This window comes from Dermacentor andersoni, chromosome 2 (genome assembly GCF_023375885.2).
Source record: "Dermacentor andersoni chromosome 2, qqDerAnde1_hic_scaffold, whole genome shotgun sequence".
Lineage (NCBI taxonomy): Eukaryota > Metazoa > Arthropoda > Arachnida > Ixodida > Ixodidae > Dermacentor > Dermacentor andersoni.
In genome coordinates, this window is record NC_092815.1 from 99,335,477 (window position 1) to 99,355,272 (window position 19,796).

Consider the following 19,796-nt stretch of genomic DNA (forward strand, 5'->3'; position numbering starts at 1 on the left):
ACACGGTCACCATATCGAGATTATCTAATCCGTATGTTGGAAGCCGTTCAGAATAGAGCAGCCAGATTCACCTCTGGCAACTACGACTATCATTCGAGCAAAAATTACCCGAATAAAACAACACCTTGCATTTCAGTCATTAGAAGATCACCGCGTCATTGCTCTTTTGTCTGTTTCACAGGTACATTTATCGTAGTAGCTTTCACTGTTTGCCGCTTCATGCTCCTGTGCGCATATCTTGTCGCATTCACAGCGCACTTAGTTTCATGCGCATTCATGGCTAAACGCAGGCATTTAACTCATCACCCCTACCAAGAGCTATTGCACATTGGAACAGTCTCCAGGATCACATTGCATCCATCTCCAATCGTGAAACATTCCGTGATAACCTGAATTCGTTGCGTATTAATATTGTATAGCGATGTTGCATTTCGCTATTTTTGTCATGTAATTACTGTTGCCCCCTTACTCAATGCCCTTCAATGGGCATGTAAGTATAGTATGAATAATAATAAATATACTAGCTTTTCAGCGGATGTGCTTTTAGAATATAGAAGACCAACACATTTTGGCCGTCGACGAGGCGCTTATAGGGTTGCTGACAATGATAATGGGGCTATATAAATATTACTACGTTTCGACATTCGAAAGTGAACCCAATTAGTAACGGCGACGGTCTTGTGTTATAGCTAACGTCGCCGCTCCTCTATAGATGCAATTGGTAACACGTTATACAACACTTGTGCGATAAGCTGTTCCTAATTTATATATTGCTCCTTGCAATCGTACAGGGTGTGCTAACCAGGCTGGCGAGCATGGTCGGTCCTATGTTGGCGGCAGTACGTGCACCCACGTTGTGCCACTATCAATGTCGAAGCTTGGGTCTCTCATTGCAGCTGACTTCGGACAGACCTCGACGACATTGGCCAGTAAGGCTTAGGGCCGGTGTTGTGCCATGCACATTTGGGGTAGGCGATGATGACTAGGCTTGCATAGTTTATGTACAGCCTTCCCCCCCCCCCCCCCCCCCCCCCTATGCACACTGTTAAAACATCAGGGGCCGTATTTAGTAACTATCCATTTCAATTTCTGTTCTTCTTAAATGAGGCCGATCCTGGAGATAACGGCAACGCGCTGGCGACCGAGTCATTGACTTATAGCGAAAAGAGTAGAAAATGAAATATATCGTTACAAAACACGGGCCTCAATCAGTGTTGATATTCCTCGTCATACGATATCTTTACACCATGCAATTTTTATGGCATACACGGATTGAGAACAGGCGCTATTGAATGCATTAGAACATGAACTACACAGACACTCAGCACATGATTAGCCGTATGGGATGGCCTGTTTGTTTCTCTTGCCGCATTTCATCTCGTAGAGTCCACCAACGAGTGTGCAAACAACACTAGCTTTTGGGAGCCGAATTTCACGCACCGAGCGCTGGATATTGCTGGCCGCTTTCATCAGGGAAGATGCAGGCCTCCAGCGACATATTCGAACGGACTGCTCTGACCTCCTGCAATCCCTTGGGCTTGACGTACTTGAGATGACCACGGCCATGGAGGATGCCATCTAAACTCATCCTCATTATCATTATTAAAGACGTGTTAATTATCGTTACGTTATACGGTTTCGAGGCTGCAGGCGGTGTCGTTCTGCGCCTCGCTGCGTCCCAGCGTGCCGAAGAGGTCTTCGAGCGGCGTTCCCTTGGTCCGTTCGGTGAAGTACTGCGCGAGCTTCGTGACTTGCTCTTCGCTGAGCGCGGCCTTCCAGCGGTTGCTGCAGCTCAGGCAGTTGATGTAGCACCGGCCGTCGCGAAGGTATTCGGGCGGCGGCGATGAATGTGAGGCGCCCTTGGGCGGCGTCTTGGGGGAGCAGTCGTAGGTGCACAGTTGGCGCAGTTCTTCCAGCCGGCGGTCGTCGCGCACCAATCGCTCGGCGGGGCCGCCTAGGAATTCGCCGAGGTCTTTCACAACCTGCATCAGGCGAGTGCGTACACTTCAGTGCACTTCCGGCAAGGGATCGCTCGACGTCGCCGTGGTGACTTTGTACAATGCGCAATCACCGCACTGTATAGCAGTCCTGCTAAATGCGTTCCATGAGAGCATGAGATACAACGAATATCCGACGCGTTTCGGCCATTGTTACAGCATCGATGCTGTAACAATGGCCGTAACGCGTCGGAACTCGTACGAGTTCGAATGCGTTTACCAAAATGTACTCCGACGACACCAGTAGTGGGTTTTTACAGTGTAACAGAATGGACAACTGGGCTATAGTTGGTTTACTTGCATCTTGAAACGCTAAAAGCGCACAAAGGCGACAACGAAGAGAGAAAGCAGGATGAGGAGCTTACTCACAAGTGAAAAAATTGATTGAAAGGAACAAAATATATAGACGTAAAAAAAATGGAGTAGGAGTGTTGCGCATGCGTGTACTTGTATTATCTCTTCGTTCTCGTCGTTTTTAGTTTCAAGATGTAGGTTGTTACCACATATAAAGTATACTGCTACATCCCATAGACTAATATAGGTTACGTTTGGAATAACATATTTTTGCCGTCTTTGCGTAAACTAAGACACCGATAGCAGTTTGTAGCTGTTTCGAGACGTTTTCAAGACGTCCTGTGTTTCGTGAGAATCGCGCTACATGGGGCGTGGAAGCCGAGTCCTTTGATGGAAAATTATCGAAGTACTCATTTGTGAAGAGAACCTGCCAATTCTGGGTGACGAGACGGCAAAATGGCGCCTTAAAACACATTTCACGCTGTTTCTGCTTTAGTTCAGAGGTTCAACAACCGCCGACCTCCTCAGTTTCGCAAAAAGTCCAGGCACACGTGATGCATTGCGCGTGACTTGATTTGAGTGGAATATTCAAATGCCGTGATCGGGTGTGTGTAACAGTGAGTCCAGCTAAGTGTACAATAGGACTTACGGTTTTGCTTTATTGCGAGCAGTAATGTAAAACTTCTGGAAATTCTGAAGGCGTGAAAGAAAGAAACAGAAAAAAAAATGTACAGCTTCTTCCAGAAATATTGAAAACACTGAAAATATGTCCCACCCTTTGTTAGCACATAGAAAAAAAAAAAAAAACGAGTCGTAGCTACATGAAATTATATGTTGCCAAAGCTTGTGGGAAAATGTTGACATTCCATAAGAAATAACTTACTTTTTTATTTGTTCCGCAAATAAAGAAGCTTTTGCAATTCTCACCTACCATCCATGAAAGCTGCTCTACCCGCTTAAAAAGAAAAAAAAAGGGGGGGGGGGGGTGGCGTATACTGTCGTGCACACCTTCGCAACTTTACCTTATCGAAGTGAGGGTGCAATGTATTTTATACGTAGTCAATCGTATGTTGCGGTCTCGCCATGGCAAAAACACGTCAAACATAAGGACACCTTTAGGTTTACAGAACGGTGACAAAGGATCAGCCATAATTAAATATATTCACTTACACGACCAGCATAAATCAGTTCACAGTATTTCTTCGCCATCTTCGTTCATTCTGGTGAATAACTGTTTCTTATTAATTAAAGAAAGAAAGAAGACCAAGCTTTCTTTACTAAATTCCTCGTCGAAAACTCGGTGCCTGTACATGAGGCCTCATGAATTCAAACTTTTTATTCTTGTATTTGGGCCATTGTTGGCTTCAGATAGGTTCTCAAAGCTTGCCATTATAGTTGAGCCTTTGATTCCTTCGGAACGCATTTGTAGTCCTTCGTTAATGAAAAAGAGTTCACTTTAGATCCCACATGCAAACGATATCGAAATACATGACGTCTTTGCCTAGCCACAGTGGGGAAGTTCAGAGCAGCGTCGTCACCCAGATTTAATTTCTTGCGTGTTTTCTGCCTCACTAAGCCTGCTCTTCAGGCTAAAAGGGGGCTTTTTGCCATTCATGAAGCATAATGTGCTATAGCGCTACTTAATTTAACATCTTTATTTATTGCACTTGTTAGAATAAAATGATCCGCTTGATATGAAATCTACTGCATGAAATTATTTCTCGCAACCAACCCCTTCAGAATCTTGCTTTAGAAGTACCTCATTTCAAGTAGTACAGCGAGACAGTCTGCTATGGGAAGATGACCGCATGAAGGCTTGCATCGAAATTGAAAGCCGAGGCAAAGAAGGACCTTTCGTAGATGGTTACATTGTTGCAATGACAATGAAACCAAGCCAAGCGGTTCCTTTGAAGAGAACAGCTATTGGAAGAATAATTTATAAATGTATAGGGGGGCGGGGAGGCAGTAGTTGCACTTTTTGTACCACCATGACACTCAGAAGGAACTACTATAGGATTGCGCGCTTGCTTTAATGCCAAAAAACCCGAACGCATAGTACCTGCTCAAACATACTCGGCAGAATTGCTAGTCTTTTGGCTCACGTGCACCTAAAGCTAAGTTGAGGGGATAGCAAATTCTGTTCTGCGCATATACCGACCGAGGCGTCCATGGGCAGACTATGCAAGACCTCTGAGATGGCTTCACAGATGTTTCCCACTGAAAAGATCCCCGCATATTGTTCTGCTGAGGCCATGAGGATGTGCTCAGACCGGACAAATGGGCGAGATTAGCGTGTTTTGAAGCTCATGCGGGGATGCCCTGAAGACGTCCTAACGTACTCAAGTGTACATCCTGAGGATATCCTCAGCATCTTGAGGTCTTGTTTGGGATGGATCATTGTGAATGAGAGCGTTACCAGGGCTGTCCTCCCTGCCGTTCTTCAACAGTATAAGGGTGGGATCCTGTGTGACGATAATGCATGACGATAGTCGGAAGACGACGACGGAATCATGCACGACGACGGAACGGCTATGATGGCGTCACGACAATGGTAACATTTGACAGAACGCGACGCGCCAAAGCTTCCACGATAATGCACGCGCAATCGGTGGGTTTCGCCGCCCGTGATGTGGTGGTGGTGTTACAGGGAACCGATCTTTGCGTCACGTCACCGAGCACTTCTCCATAATTGGTGGAAGTACCTTTCGGTGCCTCTCTCGCATCTCCCGCCTCGCTGCGAACGACACCAGCGGCGCGAAACAGGGCATGCAACGAGCTGAGAAAAGCTAATGATTTAAAAGTGACTGCCAACAACTTCGCTGAGTAGGTCGAGTCCTCTTTACACGCCTGTCGCAGAAATGTCAAGGTCTGGCAATACTTTTCCTAGCGGAACTTGCCAAATAGTGCGAAGGAAACGTTCGTAAGGAGGAAGAGGAGGAGTAGGAAATAACGCGTTATTTCCAACGGAACGGAGGTTTCCTTTTTTAAGGAAGGAAGGAAAGAAAGAAAGAAAGAAAGAAAGAAAGAAAGAAAGAAAGAAAGAAAGAAATCGAGAACGGTGATGCCCAGGGCTAATGAGTGAATAATATTGATAATGCACTTTCCATCATATACACAATGTACCGTGAAACTCGTTCTGTAGCTTACATATGAAGCGGCGCGCAAATTGATTTTGCTAGCTGCAACATCGCAACAGAAATCTCCGGCGCGGGACGTTTTTCGTCACTGTACTTCTCGGAAGCTCATGATTACGACAATAAATAGCGCGGCGCTCTCTAGATGCCATGATGGTGTCGAAACGCGGATTTATAATATAAAATTTACCTGAGATGATTATTTCATGCGTGTACAGCGTGTGGAAATAGCATGTAAACTACTGAGCTCGTTATGCCAGCGCGTCTCAGCAGGGGCAACTGAGGACGCAGTTACCACGCCCGGAGCTTCGGATTTTAAATATACCATAGATAAGGTAAGGGTCCATCGGTGGATACCATTAGGAGTTGGCTGGAGGAACGATGACACAAATGTAGGAACGATGACACAGAATGCAAATAACGTTAATTATTTAGGGCCATACAATACTTCAAGAGTCGATAGCTTACTTCTATAGGAGCCATGGATATGAAGACCCGTGAACACAAGGAGCAGAAAGGTAAACTTATGGGCCTCCTCGCCCCGACGAGTTGGCTCGTAAAATACTTTTATCTATACAAGCGGAAATGTGTTCGAGACGTACCCGTGTGCCGTGGCACGTCACGCTGGCGCCACTATCACTACCACTTAAAAAAACAAAAAAAAAACAAATGGAATCAAGTCAAGCCGCAATGGAAGAATAGTCAGAGTTTGCTTTCTTGCTATTTAAGATATGCAGTATGCTCAATGTACGCGCACCTCTGGGGAATTTCGTTGTTGCTCACACATTGACATTTTCGCGAGTCGGAGAGTAGCGAAAGGCGGTAATCACGTGTTCAAAGTCATTCTTGAGATTCTCGAGCAAGACGAAGAAGTAGTTGGGGCTGCTGCGGTGCTCCCACCAGGAGTTCACGTGGTCGAAGTAGTCGTTGTCCTCCACTGCGCCTGTGACAAAGCGCTCCAAGTAGTCATCGAAGGTGACGCCCGCGAACCGGTAGTCGAGCGCCCTGGTCGACATCTGCTCGTACAGCGAGACGCAGCAGTCGCGGTAGTCGCGCACCACGTACACGTACTTGGCCGCCTGACTAAGCCGCAGCTTCTTCGCTGGCAGGTGGCTCTTCAGTCTGCGAGGAATTAGGGCGAGTAGGAAATACAAGTTGTGTTTTCCTTCACTGCAAGGTAGCACCTGTCGCTTCCCCAACACGAAACGTGATCTATCTATCTATCTATCTATCTATCTATCTATCTATCTATCTATCTATCTATCTATCTATCTATCTATCTATCTATCTATCTATCTATCTATCTATCTATCTATCTATCTATCTATCTATCTATCTATCTATCTATCTATCTATCTATCTATCTATCTATCTATCTATCTATCTATCTATCTATCTATCTATCTATCTATCTATCTATCTATCTATCTATCTATCTATCTATCTATCTATCTATCTATCTATCTATCTATCTATCTATCTGTCTATCTGTCTGTCTGTCTGTCTGTCTGTCTGTCTGTCTGTCTGTCTGTCTGTCTGTCTGTCTGTCTGTCTGTCTGTCTGTCTGTCTGTCTGTCTGTCTGTCTGTCTGTCTGTCTGTCTATCTATCTATCTATCTATCTATCTATCTATCTATCTATCTATCTATCTATCTATCTATCTATCTGTCTGTCTGTCTGTGTGTCTGTCTGTCTGTCTGTCTGTCTGTCTGTCTGTCTGTCTGTCTGCCTGCCTGCCTGCCTGCGTGTCTGTCTATATATATATATATATATATATATAGCCCGCGCCATATCGCCGGCCTATGAAGCGAAGAACAGACAGGTGGACAGACAGACAGACGGACGGACGGACGGACGGACGGACGGACGGACGGACGGACAGACAGACAGATGGATAGATAGATAGACAGATCTTCACAAAATTCATGCGTATATATATATATATATATATATATATATATATATATATATATATATATGTACGTATGGGGTGTTATATATATAATGGGGTGTTTGTGATCCACACCCCTTGTATAAAAACAGACTCAATTGCAGCAAGCGAACTGACAATAGCAGACACGAGCGCCAGCTTGCTTGCTCGAGTACCTCGAGCTTCTGAATCGTCTTCTTTTATGCGTGAGCAGCGCATTGTGCTTCTACGAGTAGTGTCGGTCTTCATTAGTATATCTTATTAAACGTTTTGATTTCTCTTACAACAGAGCAGTCGCATAGCGGCGCTGTCTGCAGTTCAAGTGCGCGGGCATTACACAAGCCTGCACGCCATATAGTGTGTCGCAGCTAAGGTTAGCTAAGCTGTTAAAAGAAGAAGAAGAAAAAAACCCGCTGCAAGGTTTGAGCATACGACATTCGGTGTTCGGTCGCCAACCTTCAACAGCTTAGCTAACGTTAGCTGGGACACCCTATGTAATTGACGGGACAAGTAATAATAATGAGTTTGGAAATGAGTGATGAGTGTATATATATCAGGAAACATAAAAATATAAGGCGCTTCTGTGCTAACTTTGCCTTGTGTCCTTGTTTGGTGGGCGCGCTGCAATATATCATAACGAATCAGTATGCTGTGCCAAGAATCCTAGTAGAAGAAGAGTCGTGAGCGTCATGTGTAGTGCCTCGGGCAAATGCACAGCGCAGTACTACAATATCTGCTTTTGCTCATGCCACATGAACCGATTATTCGCGATTAAATCCCTAATCGAAAAATTTTAGAGTTAGAATGGCCCCGCACAAGGTAATATTGGTAATGAAATCAGGTTCAGCGCTTGTCGAATGGGTGCCACAATACTACAGCTGACCTGTCGAAGGAGGGCCGAGTCCTTCTTTATGGAATGGAGGGGATGGCTGCCCCCCCCACCTCCTGACATTAAGCGCTGGTGTTGGTAGACCATAGTGATGGCCTTGAGAGATAGCACACACCAGAGCAGGGACAAGTGTGCGTATGTGTCTAGTCGTGTCTTTTGTCCCTGTACTTGCGTGTACTATTCCCCTCTAGACTATTCAAACGCATCACACTTCCATATTCATGAGAACCCGATAGTTGGGACTTGAAAACCGGAGCAATATCTACAATGTGTTCTTCGTGTTGCAGTGCCGGAAGCCCTTAATTTTGCCCCGCAATTATCATCATCGGGCAGCGATTTCTCAAGGGACGTAGCAGGTGGGGTGAATGATGATTGCTCGTACAGTCAGCGCCCGTTGGTAACACGTGTAATGTACCGACCTGCGGGGCGGTGCCGTGTCTTCCACCTTGCGGCCCATGCGTTCGAGGAAGAGCACGTCCAACGAGAGCGCCGTGTAGTCCACAGGTCGGCGGCCGCCGTGTGTGAGCGCGTACAGCAACATGCTGAGCCAGGTGCCGCCCGAGCATGGGTAGCAGTTGATGAAGACGTCTCCAGGGTAAGGCCGGTACATCATGGCGAAGAGCACGTCGCTCACGTTGGAGTTCCACGGCGCGAGGACGCCTTGGACGTCGACAAAGAACGACTTGGTGCGCTTGGGAGACTTCGACGACGACTCCGCCGTTGTCGCCATGACGAGTCCGCAAGGCAGCAGCGGGCCCTATGCCACCTGGTCGAAGGCTGCGCGTTTGCGTGACACGCAGTTCCTTCGTCCTTCGGTAGGCGGGGTAGCTGCGGCCTGCATGTAGGCGACGCCAGCGGCCCGACTTTTCGAGAGCCAAGGCTCCGCTTGGCGTTGCGGTACTTCGTTGTCCTCTTCTACGTGTTGTTGTTGTTGTTGCTGTTGTTGCCTCAAAACATGGCTCGTACCCACAGGGGGGATTGGCCACACTGGGTTGATTGAATGCTGTTGTTTCCTTTTACATATGACACTTCTTCCACCTACACGCATTAAGTGTGCTTCAAAGGATTTCACAACTGGAATGCTGTCCCTCACCATCAACAACAACGACGACGACGACAGCGTCGATGACAACTGCAGCAATAGCAGTAACTACAGCCACAGCAAGCGCTAACAGTATAGTGTTGTTATTCTTTTTAAATGCTCATTCTTAAACAAACAAACAAACAAACAAACAAACAAACAAGTGAACAAACAAGCGAACAAGCAAGCCAACAAGCAAGCAAGCAAACAAACAAACAAAGAAGCGGTGCAGCTCGGCCTACTCTTCATAAAAGTTGTCGAGGGATCAAATACATGAATAATAAGCGCACTGTCTTTGCCAAAGATGCTGCAAACGAATTTTTGAACGCTACGCACTGTCAAGACAAGTAAAATATGTATCTTTTCATAAAAGAATACACTGGTGTGTCTCAAAAGTTGTGATCAAAAATATCGATATCAATGCTTCCATGTTTTTTGTCTATTTAATAAGTAAAGAAAATATAACACGAGCTTAAACGAATCCTAAACGAAGCTAATATCTCCCCATCTCCCTATTTCGAGCATGCGATTACCCTACCGAGCGAAATTAGAGGCAACTACAAGGTCTCACCATTTCCTAGAAACGTCCACCCACAACACAACGTGGGCAGGCGCCGGGCCCGCGCCCGCGCGATTCTCGATCGCACCGACGCGGATCGCGAAGCCACCGCATTTGTGGACGCGGCCCAGTACGGCAACACATCCACTTTCGCGATAGCAGTCGTGGACGGTAACGGAACCTTACGATCATCCGCATCGGTTAAAACGACCACCAGCGCTAAAGCAGAACAGATAGCCGTAGCCATCGCCACGGCAGACCCCACATTTACTCATGTCCTCACGCACTCGCGTGCCGCAATTCGGGCCTACGAAAGCGGCAACGTATGTAAAGAAGTGGCGCACATACTACTAGCGAGCTCAAAGGAGAGCAAACGACGCCTCTCCTGGTTCCCCGCTCACATGGGGAAAGACATTCACCCGCGGAAACCAAACCTCAATGAGACGGCCCACGACCGTGCGCGAGAACTTGCCCGCCGCGACGGTCCCACGGCCTCCGAGGGGCTGGACATTCAGTTTAATGACCCGCTACTCACTTATCACGAAATCACCTCATACTATCGAAAAGGCAGAATGAAATATCCGCTCCCGCACTCCAAACTCGAACACGCGCAGGCGGCCGCGTTTCGAATGCTACAAACGGACTCATATCCGTCACGAGGCCTACTGAGTCACTATAACTCGGACATCCCGGCAAATTGCCCAGGCTGCCAAGAACTTTATTGCTCACTCTCGCACATGCTATGGCAATGTACCGCGTCACCAAAGGGCCCTCTCTCTAGTGAGCCCGAATGGGAAGAAGCCCTCAAAAGCCCGGACCTCAAACTCCAGCTCAAGGCCGTCCAGAGGGCCCAAGAACTGGCGGAGCGTCACCACGTTCCCTTCCCGACTTGGGCGTCGCCTACGGTTTCGGCCCGAGGAGCTCCCTGTATGGGATCTCAAACGGCTTAAAACTCCTCAGGACCTCACTGAAGTTCTTGACTGACTGACTGACGGGCTTTAGAACTATACCAGTTCGAAACCAGCAAAGCAGTGCATGCCGGTAATATGAAAAATGCCGGTATTATGAAAAAGGCCGTGAAATTAACAAGTTGAGGACAAAAATTTTGATGAAACTTTGTCACTCAATAACCTTGTTTAGGTTTTGTACATATGCAACGGTCAGGAAAAAAACCTCAATGACGCTGTCCTTTGTTCCAGTGCATTGTGCAGGAGCAGATGTCACAGGTCGTGTATTGCGAGTAATTGCACCGAAATTATCGTCGCAACAGAGAGCACACATAAAAAGCACGAGTTCTGCAAAATATACGAGGGCGAGTCAAATGAAAGTGAGCCAATGCGAATATATGACAAACGGGGTACTTTATTTAAAAGTAGTAACCATAAGCACTTTTAGTAACCATAACCATAAGCGATTTGTCCCGCTGACAAACGAGTTGCGTGATTCCCGTCTCATAAAGATCCTTGGGTTGCTGCTTCAAAAAGTCTGTAACTGACTCTTTCACGTCATCGTCCGACACGAGTCTGGTTCCCTTGAGCTGTTTTTTCAATTTCCCCAGAATGTGGAAGTTGCAAGGCGACAGGCCTGGCCTGTATGGCGGATGTTGCAGCGTTTCCTACTTGAACTTTGCCAGTTTTGTGTTAACCACATCAACGATGTGGGGACGGGCATTGTCGTTGAGCAAGATGACCCTATTCGTCAATTTTCTACGTCGTTTGTTCTTGATTGAATCCGGCGTTTTAATATATCGGAAACGATTGATAGGCTCTCCAGGTTTAGCGATTTCGATCAGTAATGGCCCCTGACGATCGAAAAAAAAAGTCAACAACACATTTCCGGCGGAAATGACGGCCTTTCCTTAGTGTGTATACTTTTGTCCAGCAGTTTGTTGTGTCGTCGAATAGGACAATGAGTGGAGGAAATCTTGCATGCGTCTTGCGAGGCAAGACTGCAAGCAGATGGATGTTCGCTTCGCACAACTAGGTTGCGGCGAAACGCCCGCATTTCCACATTTTCTGAGCGCGCTGTAGACCCTTTGCATCCGCGAGGTGGCAGCAGTGCATTCGTGACCCCAGAGAACTTCTGGTCATCAATTTTCGACAGTCTAGTCAGCCAAGAAAAAAAAGAAGTATTTTGCCGCATAGTATATCGTTGGCACATATTCTTGGATGTTTTCAGACATAGAGAACGTGCGCTGAGCATCGAGCTAATGTATGGGCTTCTTTTGTTGCACTTGTCAAACACTCCAACTCTGCAGCAAAATTGGTGCCAGCTGGAAGGTCCTATAAATTCGTAGGCTATTGTGTTGTTCCGCAGGGTTAAACCGCATGTCTTCTGGGAACTCTGTTTGTAAGCATGAAAAGGGCCTATAAATTATTTGCGGTCTTCGGACCCCGAACTCCGACTGTATATTGTTCTCTCGTGTTCATGATTCAATTGCTATACTCGCGGACAACTTTCTGTAGCTATGAAAGAAAAGCTACGAGGGCGGAGCTTCTGCACATGTGTTACCGCGCCAAGTAGTCCGCCAGCGTTTGACAGTGCTTTTGCTTGCTCGGAACAGACGCTAAAACGACGCAGCTTCCACGTGCGAAGGTCTCGCGTTTGCCCAGACGCGGAAGGGAAAAGCCGCAAAAGAAGCAAACTTTTATATTCAGCGGTGTGTTTTGTCTTATTAAACTGTTGCTAATAAGGTGGTTACGTTCTTTCTCTTCCCCAGCTTAAACTAACATGGATGAAAACGCAGGATTATTTTCAGAAGCGCTCTTACTTGTGCGCACTTTGCCTCCGTAGCTTTCCCTTATAGCCATAGAGTTTCCTACAAAACTTTTTGTAGGAAACTCTACGCTTATAGCCACAGAAAGTTGTACGCGCGTTGTATGAACGCCTCGTAGGTATCTAGGAGGCGTTGATTGTATACGTTGCGGTCGTTTGTGGAACGTTGCATATTACGGACCTCCGCGCAATTATAAGTGCAAGGACGTTTTAGGTAGCCTTTAGAAAAAAGCAGAAGTGACGACAACACTGTCGAAGCTGTTTTATTTCTACTGGTAAGGTTTAGCAAACTCAGGAAACACACTTTGATACTCTGTACGGAGTCGACGCATGAATACAGAAAATTGCAACATTATAGCCCGAATCTTGGCTATATGCGAGTAACGCTCAGACAAATGTGTGGAACTATCGCGTCAAATCCTCGCGTTGTTGTGGGTGCAGTTGCAGACTATCACCTGCAACTTCGTCACCGAGAGAAGTGCTTTTGTGTGCACGTGCCCAAGTGCTCCGTTCATGTCGCAGTCCGGCAACCGACAGGGCTTCTCGCAAGTGACCAAGAAGCCCAAGTTCATGTACGTGGAGGGGATCCGGCTGTCGCCCGCGCTGACGCAGGACAGCATTGTCTTTTCGCTCAACTTCGATACGCTGAGCACGGACATCATGATCGACTCGCATCCTGGCTGCGGTAAATCAGGCGTGTACACCGCATATCAGAGGCTTTTTGTTGATCGGCCATTGCTGGAGTTTATTGAGAACTTACTGCACACAGAAAACTGCTCACTGAAAGTAAGGTAATTATACATAAGCGGTTAAGCTTGATGAAGGGAATAATCTGAGACAATGAACTTCAACGTAAACTTGAAAGTCGAAAATTATACGTCTGAAGCTTCGCGACAAGAATATATAGCTGCCTGACCATTGTTGCCTTAGAAAGAATAATGGTTGGTTTTGTCCCAATTATAGATAAACTTTGGCTTAATAGTGCTTCAATGCTGTTCTGGGTAGCACTTAAGCTTCCACATATCACGCCATGATGCTATGACGACGCACTTGTGGCGAAACCGTGTAAAAGCAGCCCTGTGGCGAATTCTTTGGCGGTGTCGCTTCGAATAACGTTAGCGCCATGTCAAAATCAGAGAGAATGACAGAACTACTTTCGAGTACGATGAAAATCGTCTAGTAAAAACCATTGTGAACGATAATAATATGCTAATTGAGAATAATATGCTCATCGGCATGGACCGATAAGGCTATAATCATAAACACATGGCAATGTTGTGCAGTTGATAGTAGTGATCATGTAAATGTCGTTTTGCAATGTTATCCATGTCTTTAACGATAGAGAACAACGTTTGCACATTCTCGATGCTAACAAAAGGATGTCTGCAAGGTGTGTACATGTGACGCCATAGTCATATACCACGCAAAAAGATACATTAGATCAAGAAGCGAAGACTAGCTGGTTAGTATTGCACTTGCAATGAAGTGTTTGCTTTCAGCCTGTTCAAATTGAGCGGTGGAAGAACAGGGTAATATAGAAAATATATTGATCGTATAGGGGTGTACCGCGCAGCATGTGATTTGGTCCTGCTTGATCTTCAGGTCGACTCATACCGGGCTCCGCGCATCATCAAGACGCACGTGCCGTTCAATGGCATCGCCAACAACCAGGCGGCAAAGTACATCTACATCGCCCGAAACGTCAAGCACTGTTGAGTGTCCATCTACCATATCATGAAGGCGTACCCAGAGGATTATCGATCCCATATAACGGGATATTCGAGGACGTCTTCGAGTGCTTCATCCGCGGCGAGACGGAGTACAACGACTACTTCGATCCCCTGCTGCCCTGGTGGAGCTACAAGAACCAGCCAACCATACTGTTCCTTGCCTACGAGACTATGAAGAAGGAGCCCAAGGAGCACATGCAGATCATCGCTAAGTTCTTGGGCGGTGTCGCCAACGATTTTATCAAAGATTAGTACAAGCTGCAGTCCCTGTTGCGTTTGACCAACAACCTCTTCATGAAGCTCAAGGCGCGCGGATACACCTCGGTCATGTCCAAGAGGAAGTTCTTCGTTAGGGAGGGCACGATTGGTCAGAGGAAGAACTTCACAGGTGAGCAATCGCGCCGCAAGCACAACACGCTCTTCCAGAGCACAGTTGACACACCAAAGAATCTGCTCTGGAAAGGAATGGGCGTCTTTGATAGACGGCTTTCATTGTGTGTTCCTGCGACACCTGTGCCTTCGTAGGCACCTTTTTCTTCACTTCCAGCGGGGCGTGCGAGGCATAAATTTTCTAAGGCCGTGTAGTTTGTGCTTTGAATCACAAGTGTGAGACATGATGTAGTTGAGCGTTTCAAAAGGTTGTTCAAACTCCACGAATATTCATAAGTTGATACGTTGATTACTCAACGTGATCTCGCAGTTGGGGCAGCGCCGATATATAACAGTGCCCTGCCCATCCCACGCTCCTTCTATCCGCCGTACATAGATGGTCGACGTTTCATGGTTGGCGCCTGGCTCTGCATGGTGCCTGAGATCGAAAAAGCTGCGGTGACAGGCTGGGCGGGACGTGATAACTGCGCTAGTGTCTGAGAGATTGGAGGAGCCTCAATGCGTGTGGCGATCTTTCGCTCGGGACTAATTGATAGTCATGAATACCCGATGGCTGGCGTCCATGAAATGCCGCGCTGGCCACGACGTCATTGACAGCGGCAATATAGACACGGGCCTCCAAAGCCATAGGAGAAAGCGAGCAATGCTACATGCAGCGGAACCCAATTCGGCTCGCATGTTCACGGCTGCATTGTCTACGGACCGCGAAGGTTTTCTTTCCATATTCAAAAAATTTCTACAGTTTAACGATTGTAGGCGTTGCTACATAGCAACAGTTGCAATTCTCAAGCTTAGCAGACGTACGCATCCAAACATTACCGATTATTTTCATTTTTCGCATGACCGACACTCATTCCTGACGTCATCGTCACGCCCGCGTCCGATGCACGAAAGATTCACCAGGGACAATGAGAACTAGCCCACGTACGTTATGTGCGATTGATCATATCACGTGGAATGGGGGGCACTCGTTCGCGCAATCGTGGCTCATATATTCTCAAAAAGCAAGCTCGGCAATAGAAGTCTCGATAAGGCTGGACGTCGAAACTAAATGGGAAAAACGTTGTATTCGTTCCACAGACGGGCAATGTCGGTGCCCTTGGTTCGCTCCTGGAAGACGAGGTCCATGCGCTTGGACTGGCCGGACGTGAAGTAGTTCTTCCAGTAGCCAGCTGTCGTCACGCGTGCCGACGCCCGGTCGGGTGAAGCGGAAGACGGCACGGGAGCCGATGCCATCTTGACCTGCGATTTACGAAGAAATGCTTTCTCGGGATTTTGTTCTGCACATCGTGTTCAACGAAACTTTCGGTGACCGACTGGCAACTGGAGTGGCGGGGGGGGGGGGGGGGGGGAGGGTCTACGAGGCCACACTCTGGCGTTGGACACTGCACTGTAGACTGCAATGAACACACGACACTTGTATGCAGTGAAACACGTGGGGCCGTGATCCGTGCGTCCATGTCATCACGTTCCTCAGTGCATGACGCCCCATGAAGCAGCTGCTTCCACTCCAGTGCTATATCTCTTCCAAAGTACCAGGCACATTTTCTTATACGAAGAACGACAGTGTTCCTTTCATCGGCAGATGACGGTGCTCGATACCTTATGACTACGCTGTAAGAGCCAGTAGCGCATGCCAAGGCTCCCATCGCCGACTTCGCGCTTTCGTCGCTCTTTGCGTTCACAAGTTTCTAACTGTTACAAATGTCCCTTATTTTGCGTTTGTTGGCCAGTTTCGACAATTCAGCCAATTGGACCAGTCTTCTAAGGTTCGCACGCTCTATCGTTTCTATATTAGGTACTTGGTTACTTGGTAGTGCTCAAGGCTAGGATGGCATATAGCAGGCAGTTCCTACTCATGAACGGCAGCTTAACGATATTATTGAGCAGAGCATTGTGCCAGTATATAACCTCAGGTATGCGCAACTTGGAGAAAGGTTGCAGAGCTCACAGTGGTGACACGCACGTGGGTCGCACTGCTTAATGGCCCTGGCCGTCCGAGTAGTCACACTTGTTTAACTTTACGCAGCCTTTTCCGTAAGGACCTCCATAGGGCTTGCAGGCCCACCACGTACGCGCAGCACCGCTTTGCAAACTATGGGACTACCGCGGTGTTGGCTCACCTCCATGATGCGGGTGTGCTCGGGTCCACTGGCGATGTGCTCGAGCACCTCCTGCATGAGCGCCACGTTGCGGCTGTTGTCGATAGCGTCGCGCCAGCCGACGAAGTTGAGCACGCGCGCGACGTGGGCGCGAGACTCCATGCGCAGATCCTCGAAGACGACGAACATCACGTGCGGCTCGTGACGGTGCGCCCACCACGAGAACACGTGCCGGAAGTAGTCGTTTCCGTGCACGGAGCCCTGCAGGAACAGGTCGAGGAAGTCGTTGAAGCGGCCTTCGCCGAAGTCGTAGTCCTGCGGGAACGTCACCGCGTCGTCGTAGGCGCACGCGCAGCAGTCTTTCGGGTTGCGCAGCATGTAGATGTACCTGCGGCGTGGGAAAACACCGTTCTTGAATCGCGGTGTACTCTCACGAGCTTGGGCTAAAGCTTAAAAAGACCCTCGAAGCACAAAACACCATGTCAGTTCTTAGTGCTGTGCATTGCACCCCCCATTGCAGGACTTCGTATATACCTCCCTTACCAAGTCCCACGCCTCGCTCGCTCGGGAACGTTGCAGCGCAGAGTGGTGCCTGTACACGCGTGCACCCGCGCTCGATGACGCGCGTTGTGACGAATAGGACGATTCATTAAATTGTGCGATACATTTTGAACGGTAAAGACGGAACTCCACGAGAAATAGACAAGGGATCCCGTCTTTAGCACTGCAAATATGATACGCACTTCAAGTAACAGTTAAACTTTTCTGACTTGGCTATGAACGAAAGACGGTGCATACAAGACTCACGCGATGTTCGGCGCCGTGAAGTTAAAGCGGGGTACAGTGCGGATGGCGCGGTGTCACAACTAGCATCAAGTGGGAGAAACAAAATAGACGAGAAGCGGATGAAGTAGCCCGTAGTAGACTAAGCTGCATCATACAATCCATTCTCGCAACATAATCAGGAAACGAGAACTCGAAAGCAAGATCATTGAGCTGGGCGTATTAATTATGTGCTACAAAATTATAGTAACCCTCCCATTAACATAACAGAATTGAACGGAACAACTTTGTTGAATCATGTGATGTGTCGATTGCGCAGCATACACGAACTCGCACAGCGATAGCAGGACATTTATCAACATTTTACGAAGCGCTTTCATGCACACGTTCAGCAACCCTTATTTATGCTCGGTGTCCCGAGTCGGCGTGAAATCTACTTAAATTCATGACGGAATCACGGATGTCTACTGACGGAATGATGTGGAACCTCAGTACATGTTCCTAGTGCCCATGCGCGAGAGCCGGTCACAGCTTAAGTCCATGGAACCATAATTACGTTGAGTTCTAAGCACATATAATGAATTGCACCGGACGAAACGCCATGCTATTCCGAGACTACAACACACGGAAGAAATAGTTAAGAGAGCTTTTAGCTATGGTAGAGGTGGCCCGCCAAGTAAAACAAAAAAGTTCCGTAAGTTTGACTGTCACCTTAAAGCTCCGATTCTACGAACAATTCAGCTGGGAAACCTCGAATGCAAGATAGTCGGCTCCTAAATACTGTATGAATAAAATTACAAATGTCGTGCGTTCGCACAGTCAAAAGCTTCACTCTCAACACATCATCCCGACCTTGCTCATCTACTTGTCGATGCGCAATGTGAGCTAATACAAAACGGCCGGATACGAAACGAATGGAACAGGCGGGTACTTGGCTTGCCGGTTGATGTTGAGCTTGGTGTAGGGCAGGTGCGTGCACAGCAGTCTCGGCGGCTTCGTCAACTCGACCTCCTTGCCCTTCCACTCGATGAGGGACGCGTTCACGACGCGGTGGGCCGCCGTCGTGGCTGCCGCAGAGGCTGCCGCAGAGGCAGCCGTGTTCGCGGGCGGCAGCTGCAGGGAGAGTGGCATTCCCGCCGCCGCGCCCTGTGCTTGTCGAGCCCCGTGGGTGAGCAGGTGCAACACGATGGCCACGGTCTTGGTGCCGCTGTTGGGGTAGCCCGCTATCACCACGTCGCCATTATCGGGCCGCATTTGCGTCGCGTACAGCACGTTGTCGCGCGAGAAGGAGCGCGGTACCAACACGCCGTCCACGTCCAGGTACTGCGGGCTCTGCATTTTGTCCAGAGAGTGGCCCATCACCGCGGCGCTTTCGACCTGCGCGAAAGCGACAACGTAAGAACGTGCCGTAGAGACTCGGTTTAGGACGAAAGATGATCCTATAATGGTAAGTGTAAGTCGAACAGCAGCGCAAGAAACACGGACAGAAAAGGAAAGTGTCGACTCAGTGGCGACGCTAAAGAAGACAAGGTCGACGTACATGATTGTTCAAGTGATTGGATGAATAAATGTTTATTGCATGTGTCTATTCTGTCTCATTTCATGTTTATGATTCACTTGAATCATATCTTAATTGTATCGTTTTTCACGCGCAATTACGATGATGCCCGTCGGACCTCTTCGGGCGTCCCGCAACGTATACAAGGTGCTCGTTGGATTATTCACAAGTCTCGGCAGCCACGCATCTGTGTTGGGTGACGTGTGTGTTGGGATGTGTAAAGGTCTTCCCAAGCGAAGCCCGACATCTTGCGACTGCTGTCGGGCGCGATAAGGATCACGCATTTGGTCGAGACGGGCCACGCGAGATTCAGCTGCCTTACTACTGGCGCGTGGTTAGCGCCCGTTGGCGTTCTTATTGGCCCGTTGAACTCGCGCATACTCGGAGCGATCGCGTTTGCTCTTTTCAGCGTCGACAGCTGTCTTGACGCCACGGCAGGTCGCCGTTACGAATCCCTCGGGGGAAATTCAGTCTGGAGTTTTCAGCGTGCCAAGACAGTAGCCGGTCATGCCGGCGTCGGATAGGTCGTACCGGCAACACTATAATCATAGAGAAAGGAATACAAGAGCGGACAC

At 48.0% G+C, this 19,796-nt stretch overlaps 3 protein-coding genes across 3 annotated transcripts; 1 reads left to right on the top strand and 2 right to left on the bottom strand.

Annotated features, from left to right (window-relative positions):
• Nucleotides 1-1,048: 1,048 nt before the first annotated feature.
• LOC126541566 (sulfotransferase ssu-1-like) lies at nt 1,049-9,148 on the bottom strand. Its single transcript, XM_050188379.2, has 3 exons — nt 8,663-9,148; nt 6,256-6,547; nt 1,049-1,982 (listed from the first exon to the last, which is right to left on the bottom strand). Exons 1-3 carry the CDS (start codon nt 8,971-8,973, stop codon nt 1,629-1,631), a joined length of 957 nt encoding a protein of 318 aa, XP_050044336.1. The 5' UTR covers nt 8,974-9,148; the 3' UTR covers nt 1,049-1,628.
• On the top strand, nt 8,972-14,640 carry LOC126541957 (sulfotransferase 1C4-like). The gene is made up of 4 exons (XM_072286140.1): nt 8,972-9,058; nt 13,100-13,444; nt 14,261-14,337; nt 14,409-14,640. Exons 1-4 carry the CDS (start codon nt 8,972-8,974, stop codon nt 14,638-14,640), a joined length of 741 nt encoding a protein of 246 aa, XP_072142241.1.
• Nucleotides 12,906-19,424, bottom strand: LOC126541956 (sulfotransferase 1E1-like). Its single transcript, XM_055077025.2, has 3 exons — nt 18,595-19,424; nt 16,902-17,268; nt 12,906-16,020 (listed from the first exon to the last, which is right to left on the bottom strand). The coding sequence occupies exons 1-3, from the start codon at nt 19,203-19,205 to the stop codon at nt 15,826-15,828; spliced, it is 1,173 nt and encodes a 390-aa protein (XP_054933000.1). The 5' UTR covers nt 19,206-19,424; the 3' UTR covers nt 12,906-15,825.
• Between the last annotated feature and the right edge of the window lie 372 nt (nt 19,425-19,796).